This window comes from Polyodon spathula, chromosome 2 (genome assembly GCF_017654505.1).
Source record: "Polyodon spathula isolate WHYD16114869_AA chromosome 2, ASM1765450v1, whole genome shotgun sequence".
Classification (NCBI taxonomy): domain Eukaryota; kingdom Metazoa; phylum Chordata; class Actinopteri; order Acipenseriformes; family Polyodontidae; genus Polyodon; species Polyodon spathula.
In genome coordinates, this window is record NC_054535.1 from 100,189,643 (window position 1) to 100,210,827 (window position 21,185).

At 43.0% G+C, this 21,185-nt stretch overlaps 1 protein-coding gene across 1 annotated transcript; it reads left to right on the forward strand.

The window, feature by feature from the left end:
• The first annotated feature begins 8,733 nt into the window (after positions 1 to 8,733).
• Positions 8,734 to 9,958, forward strand: LOC121328677 (cholesterol 25-hydroxylase-like protein 2). Its single transcript, XM_041273617.1, has one exon. It carries the CDS (start codon positions 8,810 to 8,812, stop codon positions 9,665 to 9,667), a length of 858 nt encoding a protein of 285 aa, XP_041129551.1. The 5' UTR covers positions 8,734 to 8,809; the 3' UTR covers positions 9,668 to 9,958.
• The last annotated feature ends 11,227 nt before the right edge of the window (positions 9,959 to 21,185 follow it).

Here is a 21,185-nt window from a genome sequence, read left to right on the forward strand (position 1 = left end):
GCTGTGGCTGTGTCACACATGCAGATTGATCCTGTACTGAACCCTGTGGCTGTGTCACACATGCAGATTGATCCTGTATTGAACCCTGTGGCTGTGTCACACATGCAGATTGATCCTGTATTGAACCCTGTGGCTGTGTCACACATGCAGATTGATCCTGTACTGAACCCTGTGGCTGTGTCACACATGCAGATTGATCCTGTACTGAACCCTGTGGCTGTGTCACACACATGCAGATTGATCCTGTACTGACTGAACCCTGTGGCTGTGTCACACATGCAGATTGATCCTGTACTGAACCCTGTGGCTGTGTCACACATGCAGATTGATCCTGTACTGAACCCTGTGGCTGTGTCACACATGCAGATTGATCCTGTATCCTGAACCCTGTGGCTGTGTCACACATGCAGATTGATCCTGTACTGAACCCTGTGGCTGTGTCACACATGCAGATTGATCCTGTGGCTGTGAATGCAGATTGATCCTGTACTGAACCTGTGGCTGTGTCACACATGCAGATTGATCCTGTGAACCCTGTGGCTGTGACATGCAGATTGATCCTGTACTGAACCCTGTGGCTGTGTCACACATGCAGATTGATCCTGTACATGAACCCTGTGGCTGTGTCACACATGCAGATTGATCCTGTACTGAACCCTGTGGCTGTGTCACACATGCAGATTGATCCTGTATTGAACCCTGTGGCTGTGTCACACATGCAGATTGATCCTGTACTGAACCCTGTGGCTGTGTCACACATGCAGATTGATCCTGTGAACCCTGTGGCTGTGTCACACATGCAGATTGATCCTGTACTGAACCCTGTGGCTGTGTCACACATGCTGATTGGTCCTGTGTTGAACCCTGTGGCTGTGTCACACATGCAGATTGATCCTGTATTGAACCCTGTTGCTGTGGCTGTGTCACACATGCAGATTGATCCTGTACTGAACCCTGTGGCTGTGTCACACATGCAGATTGATCCTGTACTGAACCCTGTGGCTGTGTCACACATGCAGATTGATCCTGTACTGAACCCTGTGGCTGTGTCACACATGCAGATTGATCCTGTATTGAACCCTGTGGCTGTGTCACACATGCAGATTGATCCTGTATTGAACCCTGTGGCTGTGTCACACATGCAGATTGATCCTGTATTGAACCCTGTGGCTGTGTAACACATTGATCCAGATTGATCCTGTATTGAACCCTGTGGCTGTGTCACACATGCAGATTGATCCTGTACTGAACCCTGTGGCTGTGTCACACATGCAGATTGATCCTGTACTGAACCCTGTGGCTGTGTCACACATGCAGATTGATCCTGTACTGAACCCTGTGGCTGTGTCACACATGCAGATTGATCCTGTATTGAACCCTGTGGCTGTGTCACACATGCAGATTGATCCTGTACTGAACCCTGTGGCTGTGTCACACATGCAGATTGATCCTGTACTGAAACCCAGATTGTGGAACCCTGTGTCACACATGCAGATTGATCCTGTACTGAACCCTGTGGCTGTGTCACACATGCAGATTGATCCTGTATTGAACCCTGTGGCTGTGTCACACATGCAGATTGATCCTGTACTGAACCCTGTGGCTGTGTCACACATGCAGATTGATCCTGTACTGAACCCTGTGGCTGTGTCACACATGCAGATTGATCCTGTACTGAACCCTGTGGCTGTGTCACACATGCAGATTGATCCTGTACTGAACCCTGTGGCTGTGTCACACATGCAGATTGATCCTGTATTGAACCCTGTGGCTGTGTCACACATGCAGATTGATCCTGTACTGAACCCTGTGGCTGTGTCACACATGCAGATTGATCCTGTACTGAACCCTGTGGCTGTGTCACACATGCAGATTGATCCTGTATTGAACCCTGTGGCTGTGTCACACATGCAGATTGATCCTGTATTGAACCCTGTGGCTGTGTCACACATGCAGATTGATGAACCCCTGTACTGAACCCTGTGGCTGTGTCACACATTGCAGACCCTGTGGCTGTGTCACACATGATCCTGTATTGAACCCTGTGGCTGTGTCACACATGCAGATTGATCCTGTATTGAACCCTGTGGCTGTGTCACACATGCAGATTGATTGAACCCTGTGGCTGTGTCCTGTACTGAACCCTGTGGCTGTGTCACACATGCAGATTGATCCTGTACTGAACCCTGTGGCTGTGTCACACATGCAGATTGATCCTGTACTGAACCCTGTGGCTGTGTCACACATGCAGATTGATCCTGTATTGAACCCTGTGGCTGTGTCACACATGCAGATTGATCCTGTACTGAACCCTGTGGCTGTGTCACACATGCAGATTGATCCTGTACTGAACCCTGTGGCTGTGTCACACATGCAGATTGATCCTGTACTGAACCCTGTGGCTGTGTCACACATGCAGATTGATCCTGTATTGAACCCTGTGGCTGTGTCACACATGCAGATTGATCCTGTACTGAACCCTGTGGCTGTGTCACACATGCAGATTGATCCTGTACTGAACCCTGTGGCTGTGTCACACATGCAGATTGATTGATCCTGTCACACATGCAGATTGATCCTGTTGAACCCTGTGGCTGTGTCACACATGCAGATTGATCCTGTACTGAACCCTGTGGCTGTGTCACACATGCAGATTGATCCTGTATTGAACCCTGTGGCTGTGTCACACATGCAGATTGATCCTGTACTGAACCCTGTGGCTGTGTCACACATGCAGATTGATCCTGTACTGAACCCTGTGGCTGTGTCACACATGCAGATTGATCCTGTATTGAACCCTGTGGCTGTGTCACACATGCAGATTGATCCTGTACTGAACCCTGTGGCTGTGTCACACATGCAGATTGATCCTGTATTGAACCCTGTGGCTGTGTCACACATGCAGATTGATCCTGTACTGAACCCTGTGGCTGTGTCACACATGCAGATTGATCCTGTATTGAACCCTGTGGCTGTGTCACACATGCAGATTGATCCTGTACTGAACCCTGTGGCTGTGTCACACATGCAGATTGATCCTGTACCCTGTGGCTGTGAACCCTGTACTGAACCCTGTGGCTGTGTCACACATGCAGATTGATCCTGTACTGAACCCTGTGGCTGTGTCACACATGCAGATTGATCCTGTACTGAACCCTGTGGCTGTGTCACACATGCAGATTGATCCTGTACTGAACCCTGTGGCTGTGTCACACATGCAGATTGATCCTGTACTGAACCCTGTGGCTGTGTCACACATGCAGATTGATCCTGTACTGAACCCTGTGGCTGTGTCACACATGCAGATTGATCCTGTACTGAACCCTGTGGCTGTGTCACACATGCAGATTGATCCTGTATTGAACCCTGTGGCTGTGTCACACATGCAGATTGATCCTGTGAACCCTGTGGCTGTGAATGCCCTGTTGCTGTGGCTGTGTCACACATGCAGATTGATCCTGTACTGAACCCTGTGGCTGTGTCACACATGCAGATTGATCCTGTACTGAACCCTGTGGCTGGCTGTGTCACACATGCAGATTGATCCTGTATTGAACCCTGTGGCTGTGTCACACATGCAGATTGATCCTGTACTGAACCCTGTGGCTGTGTCACACATGCAGATTGATCCTGTACTGTGAACCCTGTGGCTGTGTCACACATGCAGATTGATCCTGTACTGAACCCTGTGGCTGTGTCACACATGCAGATTGATCCTGTACTGAACCCTGTGGCTGTGTCACACATGCAGATTGATCCTGTACTGAACCCTGTGGCTGTGTCACACATGCAGATTGATCCTGTATTGAACCCTGTGGCTGTGTCACACATGCAGATTGATCCTGTATTGAACCCTGTGGCTGTGTCACACATGCAGATTGATCCTGTACTGAACCCTGTGGCTGTGTCACACATGCAGATTGATCCTGTACTGAACCCTGTGGCTGTGTCACACATGCAGATTGATCCTGTATTGAACCCTGTGGCTGTGTCACACATGCAGATTGATCCTGTACTGAACCCTGTGGCTGTGTCACACATGCAGATTGATCCTGTACTGAACCCTGTGGCTGTGTCACACATGCAGATTGATCCTGTATTGAACCCTGTGGCTGTGTCACACATGCAGATTGATCCTGTATTGAACCCTGTGGCTGTGTCACACATGCAGATTGATCCTGTACTGAACCCTGTGGCTGTGTCACACATGCAGATTGATCCTGTACTGAACCCTGTGGCTGTGTCACACATGCAGATTGATCCTGTACTGAACCCTGTGGCTGTGTCACACATGCAGATTGATCCTGTACTGAACCCTGTGGCTGTGTCACACATGCAGATTGATCCTGTACTGAACCCTGTGGCTGTGTCACACATGCAGATTGATCCTGTACTGAACCCTGTGGCTGTGTCACACATGCAGATTGATCCTGTACTGAACCCTGTGGCTGTGTCACACATGCAGATTGATCCTGTACCCTGTGGCTGTGTCACACATGCAGATTGATCCTGTACTGAACCCTGTGGCTGTGTCACACATGCAGATTGATCCTGTACTGAACCCTGTGGCTGTGTCACACATGCAGATTGATCCTGTACTGAACCCTGTGGCTGTGTCACACATGCAGATTGATCCTGTACTGAACCCTGTGAACCCTGTGGCTGTGTCACACATGCAGATTGATCCTGTACTGAACCCTGTGGCTGTGTCACACATGCAGATTGATCCTGTACTGAACCCTGTGGCTGTGTCACACATGCAGATTGATCCTGTATTGAACCCTGTGGCTGTGTCACACATGCAGATTGATCCTGTACTGAACCCTGTGGCTGTGTCACACATGCAGATTGATCCTGTACTGAACCCTGTGGCTGTGTCACACATGCAGATTGATCCTGTACTGAACCCTGTGGCTGTGTCACACATGCAGATTGATCCTGTACTGAACCCTGTGGCTGTGTCACACATGCAGATTGATCCTGTATTGAACCCTGTGGCTGTGTCACACATGCAGATTGATCCTGTACTGAACCCTGTGGCTGTGTCACACATGCAGATTGATCCTGTACTGAACCCTGTGGCTGTGTCACACATGCAGATTGATCCTGTACTGAACCCTGTGGCTGTGTCACACATGCAGATTGATCCTGTACTGAACCCTGTGGCTGTGTCACACATGCAGATTGATCCTGTACTGAACCCTGTGGCTGTGTCACACATGCAGATTGATCCTGTACTGAACCCTGTGGCTGTGTCACACATGCAGATTGATCCTGTACTGAACCCTGTGGCTGTGTCACACATGCAGATTGATCCTGTACTGAACCCTGTGGCTGTGTCACACATGCAGATTGATCCTGTACTGAACCCTGTGGCTGTGTCACACATGCAGATTGATCCTGTACTGAACCCTGTGGCTGTGTCACACATGCAGATTGATCCTGTACTGAACCCTGTGGCTGTGTCACACATGCAGATTGATCCTGTACTGAACCCTGTGGCTGTGTCACACATGCAGATTGATCCTGTACTGAACCCTGTGGCTGTGTCACACATGCAGATTGATCCTGTATTGAACCCTGTGGCTGTGTCACACATGCAGATTGATCCTGTATTGAACCCTGTGGCTGTGTCACACATGCAGATTGATCCTGTACTGAACCCTGTGGCTGTGTCACACATGCAGATTGATCCTGTACTGAACCCTGTGGCTGTGTCACACATGCAGATTGATCCTGTACTGAACCCTGTGGCTGTGTCACACATGCAGATTGATCCTGTACTGAACCCTGTGGCTGTGTCACACATGCAGATTGATCCTGTACTGAACCCTGTGGCTGTGTCACACATGCAGATTGATCCTGTACTGAACCCTGTGGCTGTGTCACACATGCAGATTGATCCTGTACTGAACCCTGTGGCTGTGTCACACATGCAGATTGATCCTGTATTGAACCCTGTGGCTGTGTCACACATGCAGATTGATCCTGTATTGAACCCTGTGGCTGTGTCACACATGCAGATTGATCCTGTACTGAACCCTGTGGCTGTGTCACACATGCAGATTGATCCTGTATTGAACCCTGTGGCTGTGTCACACATGCAGATTGATCCTGTACTGAACCCTGTGGCTGTGTCACACATGCAGATTGATCCTGTACTGAACCCTGTGGCTGTGTCACACATGCAGATTGATCCTGTACTGAACCCTGTGGCTGTGTCACACATGCAGATTGATCCTGTACTGAACCCTGTGGCTGTGTCACACATGCAGATTGATCCTGTACTGAACCCTGTGGCTGTGTCACACATGCAGATTGATCCTGTACTGAACCCTGTGGCTGTGTCACACATGCAGATTGATCCTGTACTGAACCCTGTGGCTGTGTCACACATGCAGATTGATCCTGTATTGAACCCTGTGGCTGTGTCACACATGCAGATTGATCCTGTATTGAACCCTGTGGCTGTGTCACACATGCAGATTGATCCTGTATTGAACCCTGTGGCTGTGTCACACATGCTGATTGGTCCTGTATTGAACCCTGTGGCTGTGTCACACATGCAGATCAATGCAATATGGATCTCAGCTCTGCAATATGACCCAGCTGTTTGTTTTATGTTTTTGAGCAAGAACAATCTGTAGCTTATGTTTTAGTAAAAATATTGACAAAATAAAGCAAAGTTAATATTGTGTTTAATCATGAAACTGCTGAGTGTAGCTTACTGTAGGTGCTAACATTTATTCAGCTTTTCACTCAGTAAACTAAACATTAGAACAGTCTTTAATTTATTTTGTGGGACAAGCAGCACTTAAAAATCAACTTAATTTGATTAATAATTGTACAGATCTATACACTACCACCACATGCAAAATAAAACATTACTGTCTGCTGACAGGAGAATGCTAAAGTTAAAAAGTAGAACTAAAAAATAACTCTGTTGCACCTTTGCATATTATTTTGTTAATTGCCACTATGGCCACAAGGGGGCATCTGAGTTCAAATGCGTCTCTAGCCAAGTTTGCAACAAGCTGATTTCAATACAGAGGCCAGTGAGTATGCGCTGGGCTGCCCTCCAGAGGTCAAAACAAGCCTTGGGGCAGGTTCAGGGCCCCCCTCTGATCTGGAAAGGTGGTCTTTGAAAGTCCCAGCTACAGGACATTTTATTTTACAAGCCATCAGCTGTTATTTTATTTTTTTTATTGCATTAATACAAAAGTATCGCAAAGCACTGTACAGTACATAGCAGAACAAAAGAACAAAGCGCAATACATTTTTATAGCATGTCACACATACAACTGCCACAATCAGACCTTTTAAATACTAGATTTAGATAACAGTACACACATAATAATAAGAATACAAAAGCAGCAATTTTAAAGTTACATTAAAACCCACAAAGAAAGACATTTTATAAAAGTGCATTTTTAGTCTTGTCTTAAAACTGTAACAGTCCCAGCTTCCCTGAAAAGCAATGGCAGAGTATTCCATAATTTAGGTGCTCTACAAGAAAAAGCCCTACCTCCTGCGTTGCTTTTGTTGACCCTAGGAATAACCAGCAGCCTTGCATCCTGTGATCTCAGATTGCAGTTTGGAAGTATCTCTTGCAACTATGGAACTTCTGGAACTATCAGAAGGTCAGTATCTCTTGCAAATAACTAGGTGCTAATCCATTCAGGGCCTTTTAGGTTAACAGCGAAATCTTATAATCAATTATATGCTGCACAGGGAGCCAGTGTTAAGAGGCCAAGACAAGGGTAATATGTTCACTTTTTACCACACGCTTTGGGATACCAGTAAAAAGTGCATTACAATAATGAATTCCAGATGAAGAAAAAGGCATGCATTAGTCTCTCTCCATTAGATACGGAAATAATTGGTCTAATGAAATTATGACATTTTTTCTACCCAAGTATCACCTATTTGGATTGGAAAAAAAGAACAGGAATCATTTTTACAAAAAACTGTGCATCAGCCCTTATTGCATTAATAGCATGCTACTGGATTCAGGAGTATGTGTGACCACCTCCTTAACCGGGTCATGTAAAAAGACAACTCAGTTAGCGGGTATAGTCGGTCTACACCAACCAAAATCTACTTTTTATTAAGCTAGTTGTGAAAGTTATGATTGAGTTTGCAATGCCAGGCTAGAAAACTTTTAGCAAAATGCTCTGCTCTAGTATTAAAATCATAAAATGCACTCAAAGAGTATCTTTAGCCAATTAACCCAATAAGTGGCATTGTCCTTGTTTGAGAACAGGCTACTTTGCCGTTTTCTAGAACATTTCCAACTGGCATCTACCTGTCATTTCATTTTTTTCTGAAACTGTATTGCTATGATAATTTTAACTTTGTTAACCTCAAAAGTTAAGTCTAAATGCAATGTATCAAATTACATACATTTCAAAGAAAATTGTATTTGGTATTTAATTTCATAACTTGTGTCCTTCACAGAAACGAGAGTTTTTAAGCATCATTCACACTTTGCTTACTATTTTCTTAGGTATGTACATTTGGAATGAGGTACCCAAATTCAAATATACCCAGACTCCCTCTGGGAAGAGTACAAACTCTGTTCTGAAGAATCAGTGACAGAGCAATTGGTTTTGTTCCAGAAAAGAAAACAATAAATCAAACGAGGCCATGATTCTGACACAGAGGAGGTGGTGCCTAAATGGGTCTTTAGAAACCACACTGTTTAACCAGCTTCAGTTTGCCAGTTAGATTACTTGCTACTTGTCTGGGATAACTGTGCATCCCCATATAAATGAACTGAGCAGTATTTGAAACAAACTCTCTACAAAAGATGGCATCAAGCAGACCTTTGGCATGTTACAACCAGGCTATTGAGATGCCCAACGTCACTCTCTGCACTCTAGAAGAGCCTTTACTGCAGCCGTTTTGGGACTACCTGCACACCAATTACCACGACACCTTGAGATCTCCTCTCTGCCCCATCATCCTCTCCGTGTCCACCTACTTTATCCTGGTTGCTCTCTATACAGTTCTGGATGTCTTAGCTCAGAGGTGGCATTGCATTAACAAGTACAGAATCCACCCAGAGAAGCCAGTAACCTGGAAGATGATCTGGAGAACACTGGGTCTCACCACCTACAACCACTTGGTCTTCATCTTCCCTGCCTCGGTGTGTCAGTGGTACTGGAGGCCACCAACACCTCTGCCTAAAGAAGCACCGAGCATGTCCCAATTTATGTTTGGCATCCTGGCGTGCACCATCTTGTTTGATTCCCAGTACTACCTGTGGCATATTCTGCATCACAAAATAAAGTGGCTGTACAGCACCTTCCATGCCATCCACCACGAGTTCAGTGAGCCCTTTAGCCTCGCCACGCAGTACCTCTCTGCCTGGGAGCTGATCTCCGTGGGCTTCTGGGCCACGGCCAATCCAATCCTCCTTCACTGTCATTGCCTGACCGCATGGGTGTTCATGATGTTCACTGTCTGGATCTCCACGGAGGATCACTGCGGCTATGACTTCCCTTGGTCCCTGCATAACCTCATCCCATTCGGTCTGTGGGGAGGCGCTCTCAAACACGATTTGCACCATCAGAAGCCTACCACTAACTTTGCACCTTTCTTTTCACACTGGGACTGGCTTGGTGGGACCAGTTTAGATGCTTTTACAGCTAGATCAAAAAAATGAGAATGAATCCCTTTCGTCCATTAGATTTTAAACTTGCTAATTATTATGTAATTTTTGAACATGGTTTTTTATTTAACATGGTGTTGTATTTAGCATGCATTACTTCTCCCATGCTTGCAGTGGGCATTTAAACTGGCATGTTTCAAATATGCCATTAAGCACTGTTTTAGTATTAGCTGATTGATCTTATGTTTGCTGTTCAATTACTAATGCCGTAATTTCATATAAACTCAATAATTCAGTGTCACAGAGTATTTCTAGAATAGATTTACACATACATTTATTCAAAACATCTAATATAAGAGAGATATGTTATTTTCTTATTATAGCTAAAAAAAAAATTAAAAGCTGTCTTGTATGTTCTAACGTTATTTTTTTTGTAATAAAACACTTTCTTTATAGAGCAGGGCAATGATCTTGGTCTATTACATTCCAGATTATAATTTCATGCAATTTGGTCCGAAGGCTGTACTATTGCAATATACACAGGAATGATGATATTTGGGAGAATCAGCAATTTTGTTCAGAAAACATGGTGCAAATTTAAGAACTGAAAGCAATAGCTTAAATAAGTCAAACACATATGGTTCATTATGGAATCGGATATAATACTGTAGAAGCATTTTAAATAGGCGTTATATATTAATCAATAGCAACCAAAATGATGCACATCATGTTCCAAAAACAAAGGAAGCTTTTGTCAGCTCGATTTCAGTAGTTGTACAGTTTTTGATAGCTGTCCAATTTTTATGTTCATAATCAGATGGATTGTTATTAATTCTGAAACACTGTGGCGGTTGAAATATTTCCAAGTACAAAGTAACTTCAATTTATGTTAACATATGCAGAGTTGGTGCCAAAGTTAATTAATCATTAATCTCTGAACATTTTTTTTTTATTTTAATATTGCCAGACAAATAACAAAAGACAGAAGAGGATTGCAGAGTTATTGATCCTAGTGAAGGCTACGATTCTGTCTCAGAGGTCACAGAAATCGTGAAAAACGTTTATTTGAAAAAAGTCAGTGAAATCTTAAAAATTGATGCAAAAAGACTTTTGTTTAGGGGCTTTCTTTATTTCCTTTAAAAAATGCAGTATGCCATGCACTGAAAAATACAAATCAAACAGGTGCCCCATGGAGCTCACTTCCTCTTCTGCTCCTCACTGCAGTAAGGTATAAGGTACTAACCTGCCCAGTTGTTGTAATTAGGTCTGTATGAAAGAGCTCTCCCTCAAGTTTTCTGGACTTCCCCTGCAATATTTATATTGCTGTAAGTTGGCTTGCCACTTCCCTGGAATCAGAAACTCTGCTTCTGTGCACTGAGCTATAAACGTTGTACAACTACACTTCGTTAAATCTTTTCTCTTTTTCACCAGCCTGTTATGTTGGCAGAACGAGAGCTCTGTGTCAGCCTGACCAGCTCTTCGTCTGTAATGGTGTAAGGACCCTTGGTCAGGCCCTCTCAAAGCAGCGGCTGTCTCACTGGATTGTGGACACTGTTTCAACTGCATATACGGGTGGGCGCACTCTTCCAGAGGAGTGACTATATCATGGGCCTCATTGACTGACATATGTACTGAGGCTTCCTGGGCTACACCGCATACTTTCACCAGGTTCTACTGACTTGATGTGATAGATCCCTCTATGCCTTCGATAGGCACAAGGGTCCTTAACGCTCCCACCGTTAACTGTGATTTTGAGGTCATGAGAAGTCCTTAGTCGGCTGTCTCCGCTCACGCTCCCTTGCGACGGCTTTGGTATACTTTTCTCAAATGTATTGTTGGTGCTCGTCTTCGAATTGAAAGGGAATGTTGGGTTACGGATGTAACACTGGTTCCCTGAAAGAGAAGACAACCACCGATGGAAAAGAGGAAGTGAGCAAAGTGGAGTGATTGTTTGATCCCTCGGGAGGCGGGACCGAGGACATCACTCCCCGGAGGGGCCTATCAGCAGCTCTGACATAAAATACTCAGTGAATACCTGACCAGTGGCAGGCATATCCCAAAAGTATTGTTGGTGGTCATCTTCTCTTTCAGGGAACCAGGGTTATATCCTTACCCTAACGTTCAGTACTTCTGCTGCAGATGAATGCGATACGTCAAGCTCAGACAGCAAACTGTGCAGCTTCATTATTTGCTGTGCGGGACATTTACATTTAAGTAGATGTGCTGAGTTTATACCTCTATACAAGTGGATTAATAAAATGGTAGAGTAACATAGGGATTTCCATTACACGAGAGTAGATGTTAAACTTCATGCTGATTTGAACTCGGCTCTCGCCAAGATAAGCACCAACTAAGACGTAGCTTTACAGTAAACTAATGTGATCCATATGTGTCTCCAACCATTTGCATTTCCTTCCATATAGTGATGTAGATATCCTTCTGTCTGGTGTTAATGGCTGAAGTGTAATGCTGGCTCCAGGGATCAGCTTATTTGCCTCCCTGGCTCATCAGCACACACAACGGCTGCGATGCTGACTCCGGGAATCAACCACAGTGCGGCCTGCCCAGCATGACAACCTTCTGGATTGAGCTAAGTAGGGTACATCTCTGGGGTCTTCAAGTGGGCACCTTCCATCCTCAGTGTTTCGTCGACTAGCCCATGACACCTCAAGAGGGCTCGACGGTGATTCTGGCATCCCAGCATCACCCCCCTCCGTCCACCACTCAACTCAGCCCAGCTTACTTACCTGTACATCAGCGTTGCTTTCTTTCTATTGTGCTTGAGATGCCCAGCCAGAATCTTTCCGTCTCAACCACAGCCAGTTGCTGCTCCTCTCTGCTGCTTCAGATAAGTTCTTCACTGTACGACGCAACTCTTGGCCACTGAATCCGACGTCTCTGAGAAACCGAGTTGTAGAGTGTACCACAAATCCTTGACAACCCACTTCCACTTGGTAAACCCGGACTCTCCATCCTCGCTGTTCCGCTTCAGTGGCTAGTTGAGCATACCGCAGTTTCTTCCTCTCGTACGCCTCATCCACAGCATCCTCCCATGGCACTGTTAACTCTACCAGGTGAACAAGGCGTGCTGATCCAGACCACAAGACAATATCTGGTCGAAGGTTAGTGGTGGCAATCTCAGGTGGAAAAATAAGCCGTTGACCAACATCTGCTGGCATTTTCCAGTCTCTAGCAGCTTCCAGTTGTCCTGAGCGAGGACTGGTTTTAACACCTTTTCTTGGTGGTTGCTCTCCTGGGCGGAGGAATGTTGTCTTTTGTGTGTAATGTTTTGATGGAACAGGTGGCAACTTATTGGTCAGGTTACGCTTGTCTTCCATTGCTAAGGCCAAACATCGCAGCACCTGGTCATGGCGCCAAGTAAACCGACCTTGGCTAAGACCCACCTTACATCCTGTCAAAATGTGCCTTAATGTTGCAGGTGATGAACACAAAGGACATGAGGGATCCTCACCCACCCAGAGGTTTAGGTTCTGTGGTGATGGGAGAACATCATATGTTGACCTGATGAGGAAACTGATCCTGCTCTGTTCCATTGACCATAGATCTCGCCAGCCAATCTTGCGCTGTTCCACACTCTCCCATCTCATCCATTCTCCCTGCTTGGCCTGGAAAATGGCCTTTATACACCTCATCCTCTCCTCCTGCTTTTGCACCTCGTTGACTACCAGCTTCCTCCTTTGAGCTGGGGCTGCCTTGTGCCATGTAGGAGGAGCTGAACTGAGACCAAGACCCCCTCTTCCATGTTGAACTTGCCCCATAATATCACTGATTCGAAGGGCAGCCTTTGCATCTTCCACAGCTTTCTTTGCCGCCCACTCTCTTCCAGTTTTCAACACAGGTGCTGCCTCCCTTATGCATTTGTCGTGTGACTCTACTAATGTAATTTCCAGTCTGACCTTGGCACACTTAAATTCCACAGTTAGAGCGGAGACTGGTAGCTGCAGTATTCCTTTACCATAAAGTCCCATTCTGCTGAGGCAGCGTGGAACTCCCAACCATTTCCTGATGTATGAACTGATTAAAGCTTCCCGCTTCTCTACTGTTGTCAAAGAAACCTCGTACACAGTCAGTGGCCACAGCAACCTCGTCAGTAGACCACACTGAAAGCACCAGAGTTTTAGTTTGCCTGGTAGAGTGCAGCTGTCTATGCTCTTCAACCCTTCCACTGCTTGTTGTCTAACTTCTCACACACAAACTGTGTCTTTTAGATCCCCATCGTACCATCTCCCAAGACTCATCACTGGCTTCTCAGATTTAGTGGGCTTGAATTGCATTCGTGCCCATTCAATGTTATTGGTTAATTTGCCCAATAATCGATTAGTGCAGGCTACTGTTGTAGTCATGTTTGTCATGTCATCCATGTATGCTCGAATTGATGGTAGTTGCATTCCAGAAGCCAAGCGCTCTACTCCTACTACCCATTTTGATGCCCTAATGATTACTTCCATTGCCATGGTAAAAGCCAGTGGAGAAATGGTGCATCCTGCCATTATTCCAACCTCTAGGCATTGCCATGTAGTGCTGAATTCTGAAGTTGAAAAACTAAATTGCAAATCTCCAAAGTAGGCGTTCACTAAATTTGTTATTGTCATCTGTACACAGAAAAAATCAAATGCTGCCCAAGGAAGTTCATGTGGCACTGAACCATGTGCATTAGCCAAATCCAAGAATGTCACATGGAGCTCCTTCCTCTCTTTTTTAGCTGATTGAATTTGTCACCAGATCACATTGATGTGTTCTAAGCATCCTGGGAAACCTGGAATGCCCGCTTTTTGTATTGAAGTGTCAATGAAGCAGTTCTTTCATAGGTAAGTTGACAATCTCTGAGCAATAATGCTGAAGAAAATCTTGCCTTCTACATTTAACAGGGAAATAGGACGAAACTGATTGATGCTTGTAGAATCTTTTTCTTTAGGTATAAAGACTCCACCTGCTCGGTGCCATGCTCTTGGTACAACCTGTTTTTCCCATGCCACTTTCATCAATTTCCACAGAATTCGTAGAACTCCTGAAGCACTCTTGTACACTCTGTACGGAACTCCATTAGGCCCTGGAGTTGATGAAGGCCTTGCTTTTTTCACAGCTTGCTCTACTTCTTTCCACTTAGGTGCACAGTCCTCCATTTGGTATTCTGGTGGATTGATAGGTGGGATGTCTGAAGGAATTGACATAGGCTCCTGCCTTTTTGAATCTGTATGTGTTTCCTCCAAATATCTCTCCAGCTCAAACTTAGATGCTTTTAGTGTGCCATTCTTCTCACTGGTGAATAACTTCTTTACAAATTTGAATGGGTCTTTATAAAAGTTAGCTCTCGCACGCTCCTTCTTTTTGTAGCGTTTCCGTAGGTGCTCAGCTCTGCACAATGCTGCAAGCTTATCTTTTATGACCCTTTGTAACAGACTGAGTCCCTCCTTCTGACTTTGTTCTGCTCTTCTCCATTGCTTCCTCAGCTGTCTCCTTTCTCTAACTAAGCGTTCAATCTCCTGCTGCCGTCTAGACTTTCCAGGAATAGTTTGTACTTTTCCTTCCTTTTTTCAACTCCAAACCTCTCACTTCCATATGCGTAGATGATGTCCCCAAATTTATCCAGCTTCTTTTCAACTGTTCCACTTAACCTTTCCAATGCAAAGCAGAGATCTGTATTTACTGTGTCCCACACAGTTTTTTCACAAGCTCTTGGCCATTTAACTCCAGGCTTGTGCCCGTTGAGGTTCTTTTCTCTCTAATGCTGGTTTGTCTGATCGGGTTCACAAGGCTCATTAGGTTCATCACTAACTGTGTCCATGCAAGTCCTCCTCACGTCTATGACAGTGGTGCTGATATCCTGCGAACTGTGGTTTGCTTCCTGTCGCTGGATTTCATTCGTTCGATTTGACTGACTTCATAAGAAGTACTGATCAATGCGAGGCCCTTGTTCCTTCTCCCTCAAGCATTTAATTCTCCCTTGATGAATCTTCAAACCCCTGACGATTGTCGCCTTGCTCCAGCGGCAGACACAAACTTGGAGTTCCATGTCTTTGCTAACTGCAGATCTTGAACTAGTCTTTTGTGAAGTACTCTCCATACTCATATCCGTTTCCGCTCCTAAGTCGTTAACCGTGTTGTCCAACGTTGAGTCATCTTCCGCCCCCGCTCTCGCAGACTCTAGGGGTATTTTTCTCTTTAATTCATTTAAGTAGATGTGCTGAGTTTGTACCTCTATACAAGTGGATTAATAAAATGGTAGAGTAACATAGGGAAGACTCCCCCATGAGGTAAAATGCTTACCCATATTAAGCTGTGTTCTTAACACTTAATAGCACCAAATCTCCTATAAACACAATCCTCGCATCCTACTGCTCTTTTTCAACTCATATCTAGACCGGAAGCAACGCACATGTGAAAGCTTGAGCAGCATAATCATGTTTGTATAACTTTTCGGCTTGAAAATCAGTTGTAGGTGTACATGAACAGTTCAAGCTTGTTCTGGACAATGTGCGTGGTGATAGTAAAGTCCAAGAGTTAAAGCACAGGGTGATAACAGGGGATTTTTAGTAGGCGCAAACATTTGATTGGCATTCTTGAGGCAAGTTGACTCCCCCCCCGCCCCCCCACATACATTGGGGAAGACGCTCCTGAGGGCAACCAACAGATAACACAGAGTGGAGATTGTCAAACATTATTCAAAGATGTGGGTACATGACATGCCCTGTCACACTATGCCCATGATTTGGAGGCTGCTTACTCCCAGAATAACCATTGAAGTTACATAATTAATTTCTCAGTTGTTTAATTCCAGTTTTGAAACACTGACATACCATTCTACACAATGTATATGTTTATGCAACAAGGCCCTACAGGGTGTCCATATACATCAAATATGCGGACCTCTCAGGACCTTATTGCATCTATTCGAACTATACAGACACCCTGCTGGGCCTTATTGCATTTATAATCCAGGTCAAACAGCAGAATTAATTTTTAGGGCAATTTTTTTGTTGTTTTTAATTAAATATCCTTATGCCAGGACCACAAAAGTAGTCCCAATTATAACTTTGAACTACACATTAAATTAAGCTGAGTACATCGATTTAATTGAAACATGCTGAAGTAAGCACGTTAAGTATTTATTTTTGAATTGTTGAACTGTACATTGCTATTGAAAAGATCCACCAGGTGGCGGTGTTGAGACGGCAATGAATTCCTTTTTTTTTTCTGGGCGTTCAAACACTGTTTTTTTCAGCAGAACGGAAGTAAAAAAATCAAATTTAAATAATGATGTCTCGGATTCCAGTAATTTGTCAAGGTTTGTGCAGGAGAGGGATGATGCTGTGCAGACGTGTCTTTTCTGTGCTTACAGACTGTTAAAAAGACACTATTTGAAGTGACAAGGTCGGGGTGAGTGAGTATATTGACAGATTCCCCAGTTTTGTTTTCATTGATTCCAGCTCATAGACGAATGCAGCTTGAAATGTTATATTGTTATCCATGGGCATTTCTTACATTTCCATAGAAACCCCCAAGTATTTTATAAATATGTTCACAAGATGTGCATTCTCCACAGCTGAGACTATTAATTTTTTCAGTCCTGAAAGACAGCGATTTTTTTTTGGTTGCTATCTTCCAGTTCATTTAATTGTTCTTCATCCAAATGGGCATGTCTACTTTCTTCTTTTGGGGATTGATTTTTTGCTGGTAACTGGTCACTCAGTTTTATAGTTATGGTACATCTGTAACTGTAAACAAGATGGTACCAGCTCTTTAAATTATGTGAGGCAGGGCAGTGATGTTGAATATGTGACAAGGCTCAAACTGTCCCTATCCATCCAATATACTGACAGCTGGAACCTTGCTCAACCAATCACATTGCTTGATTCACATTCCATTGCCAACCCTGGATTATAAATATGTATTTACCACACAGTGTGTTAGATTGTGTGTCCAGTTCAAATGTTGCCTCACCATAGCAACCCACTTACCAAGCAGCAGCACAGTGGTCTGCCTCCAATCCTGCTGCCAAGCCAAGCCTAGGCACTGTACCAAGCTACTGGAGATGAGCCCTGCTTGGGAAGTCTCCTTCTGGACTTGAGATGAGATGAACTATCCCCAGTTGTTCAGTGCCAAGATCCGCAACTTGGACAAGTGGGATTCAGAACTTGTGTGACTTGCTTTGCACTTCAATCAGCAAAGTTTTTACTAGGTGAGCCCCTTATAAACATTCACCCTGTTAAAAACATAGCCAAGTGCAGCACAACATAGTCAAAGGAAGGTAAAGCATGGGTAAGCATTGCAAAGCCCAGAGAGGCATGAGGCATGAAACTATGGTAAATGCTTAAGAAAACAGAGGGAAAACTGCAAAATGTCTGTTCAGATTGACTTGGTAATAAGGGGACCTTAATAATGCGGGGTCAGTTTTAATGATTTGAAGAGCAGAAATTTTAAATTGCACAGCCTTTTAATCCCACTGCTGTCTTCCTTGAGGGGTGATTCATTAAGTGGTAAAATACATTTTTAAAAAAGCCACCTTCAGTGGAAATGTACCGTAACACTGCTCTTTAGATCATTAAAATGTTATATTCATTTTGCAACATGCTTATTTAGAAGGGATGAAACACAGTATAGACACTACTCGGTACATTATAGCCAAACATAACGTATGTGTAGAATATATTTACACATATATGAAAAATATATATAAGATATATTGCAGATGACATTTTGCTAGGAATTTCTTTTTCATGGGGGTTTTCTGTTTGCTTTTGTTCTTGTTGCTTTTGGAGCAAAGGGTTTTGAAGAGGACAAAGTCCCTTTAAGTTCTTGAATAAAATCATCTTTTGGAAAAAGGAAACAAAAGTCTCCCTTGGATATTTAGCAGCTTTGGACGACTTGTCTCTGAGGTTACATTCAGTCACATGAAGTTAAGGGAGTTCAGCGCTTGCCTCTGTGGTTATACAAGGTTGAGGTTGAGTCTCATAGGCACAGATCCTCTTCAGGCACGATTTTTAAATGTAATGCCGTGCCAAAACTTTGAATTATAAAATAGCTTCATAGATAGGAAACGTAACGTGGTAGAATTACACAGGGGAGATGAAAAATCACTGCAGGGGAGATGAAAAATCATGAATGATATTTTCATCACGAATTTGACATCTGAGACAAGATGAAGAAACATTTGCTTGAAATGTACTGTGTATAGTTCTGCTACTATAATAAATATAATTGTCACGGCTATTCATTTTAAGATTTTCATTAACACTAATCTGTTGATAGTGTGTCCACACATTCTGTTTCCTGGCATGTTCAGTACTGTTTATTAGGTATTTATTTATCAAGTATTTAAATGAAAGGTGACATACACAGTTATAAACACTTTATAATGACATAATTTTGGCTACATAGAATGACACATATATGGAAATATATGAGAACAAAAAATATATGAATATGTAACTCTTTATTATACAATATATATTGGCAGAGTAGTTTCCAGAACATTTTGAATAAAATGAGAAAGTGAAATGTGCTGCAGTGTATTCAGGATGAAAACACAAGAGACAGGCCTGCACAGCAGTTCACTGAAGCACTCAAACAGAGAGGCTTCAACACCCAGTCAAGCACCAGGGTTTCAGGGAGTGTTTAGGCAGACTGATTCCATTCAGCTGTCAAACTGTTTCCTCTCAACAACCTCTCAACCCCATTAGTAACCTGAACTGAACCACAGTTATTTTCTCAGTTCCTTAGTTAAAGAACACAATAGGGAACTGTTTCCTGTATATCTGTCATGAAACTGAGAAATTCCCATTTGCATAAAACAAGCCTTATTGAATAAGCAATTTATTACTGCCACATGTTAGAAAGTCCTTGAAAAACAGTATAGATGAAAAATATATATATATATATATATATATATATATATATATATATATATATATATATATATATATATATATTCTATGGGTGTTTAAAAATTTAAGTTAATATTTTGCAATTATAAAACGATTTAAAATACATTTTAAAAATATGCCCTTTACAATTTTTTTTTATTTATTTTTTTTTAGCATATGGCAAATCTATTTTACCTTTGGCTAGTTTTTTATTTTGCTAAAACTAGTATATGTCTACATTTTATCATTAGTTTCAATGTGTCTAAAAGGGGTTTTGAATTAGGGGTCTTGTTTACTATATGAAAAAGTCCATAATGTTAAAATGGCATACTGAATTAGTAACTGGGTTGTATGTAAGCATTGTGTAACATGTGTAAGTGAAAGAAACCACAAAGATCTCTTTTTTTTTTAAAATCACATGACTGTTTTGTGTCTTGGCTATTTCACAAGATGAAACCAAGGTATTACTCACTGATACCTGAGCCTGGCATATCAGCCCAGAAAGTTATACAGAAAACAACACACCGGTACAACATTATTTCCAAAGGGGCAAAATAAAACTGTAAAAGGGGTCAAAAAAGGGTAACCAACAACATTTTGATGCATTTCTTTTATGTATATTCCACTGTCAGAAAAAAGAAACACTAAGCAACCTTACATTGCCTATTACAGTGTCAAAATACAAAATCAGAAATGATAAAATTGGACACATAAACCAATCCTTCATTGAACTTAACCCTTTAATCCTGGATACCCCTATGGTTTTAATGGGTGTTACACCGTCTCAATTTATATGGCATGGGTTGCATTTCCGGTATAAATTCCCCTGTATAATATGACAAGTTGCTGCACCCTAGTAGTTAACATGTGATTCAGAAATAACATTAACTTGGCTGAGATGATTGTAAGGGGGGGGTTTATTATACAGCACACTGAAGTATCGCTGTAGTTACGTAACTCTGCTCATAGAGTTCCAATAGAACTGCACAGCTAAGCAATGCCTTAAGTTAACTGCAACTCAGACAGTTCTGAATTATACATGTTTAGAGTTTCAAATGATTTAATAGCAATAATGACAACTTGGGTCTGTACATTATCTGTGACAACCTTTCTTGCTATTAATCGAATGATATAATTTATGAGACTGTTTTCACCAGCCCTGATTAGCACTAGGCTTGGACTGTTTAGTGTTCCCTTAGGACAGGTAGTCAGACGTTTCCTGATAACAGAGAATCCTGTGAATGCCGCCTCCATTCTGTATCATTATGCTCCAGTAGCTGTTTCAGATTTTCATACCATTTGTTATGAAGGCTGCTTATGAAGAAACTTGTCTTAAGGAAAACAAAATGCATATTTCATATCAAACATAACAATATTCTTGAAGTTGCAGTGTCCCACGATCCTGCTGAGTTTTACATTCTTTTAATAGTTAGCCAGGTAGCCCCTCCCCACCATTTGCTACATCCATACATCACTCTTTTACTTTTATGAAATCTTTATTTACTTTTACCTGCAAGCTGCTGTGTGATTCGTTAGTTTGGTGTGCCTTTGTTTTTATTGGGTAATAAAAGCTTATCTACTGTATGTATGTATCCTGATTGACTGCAATAATGCCACTTGGTATATTGTGACGTATGAAAGTGCATTTCAACACATTGTAATTGACCATTCATTCATTATGTGGTCGT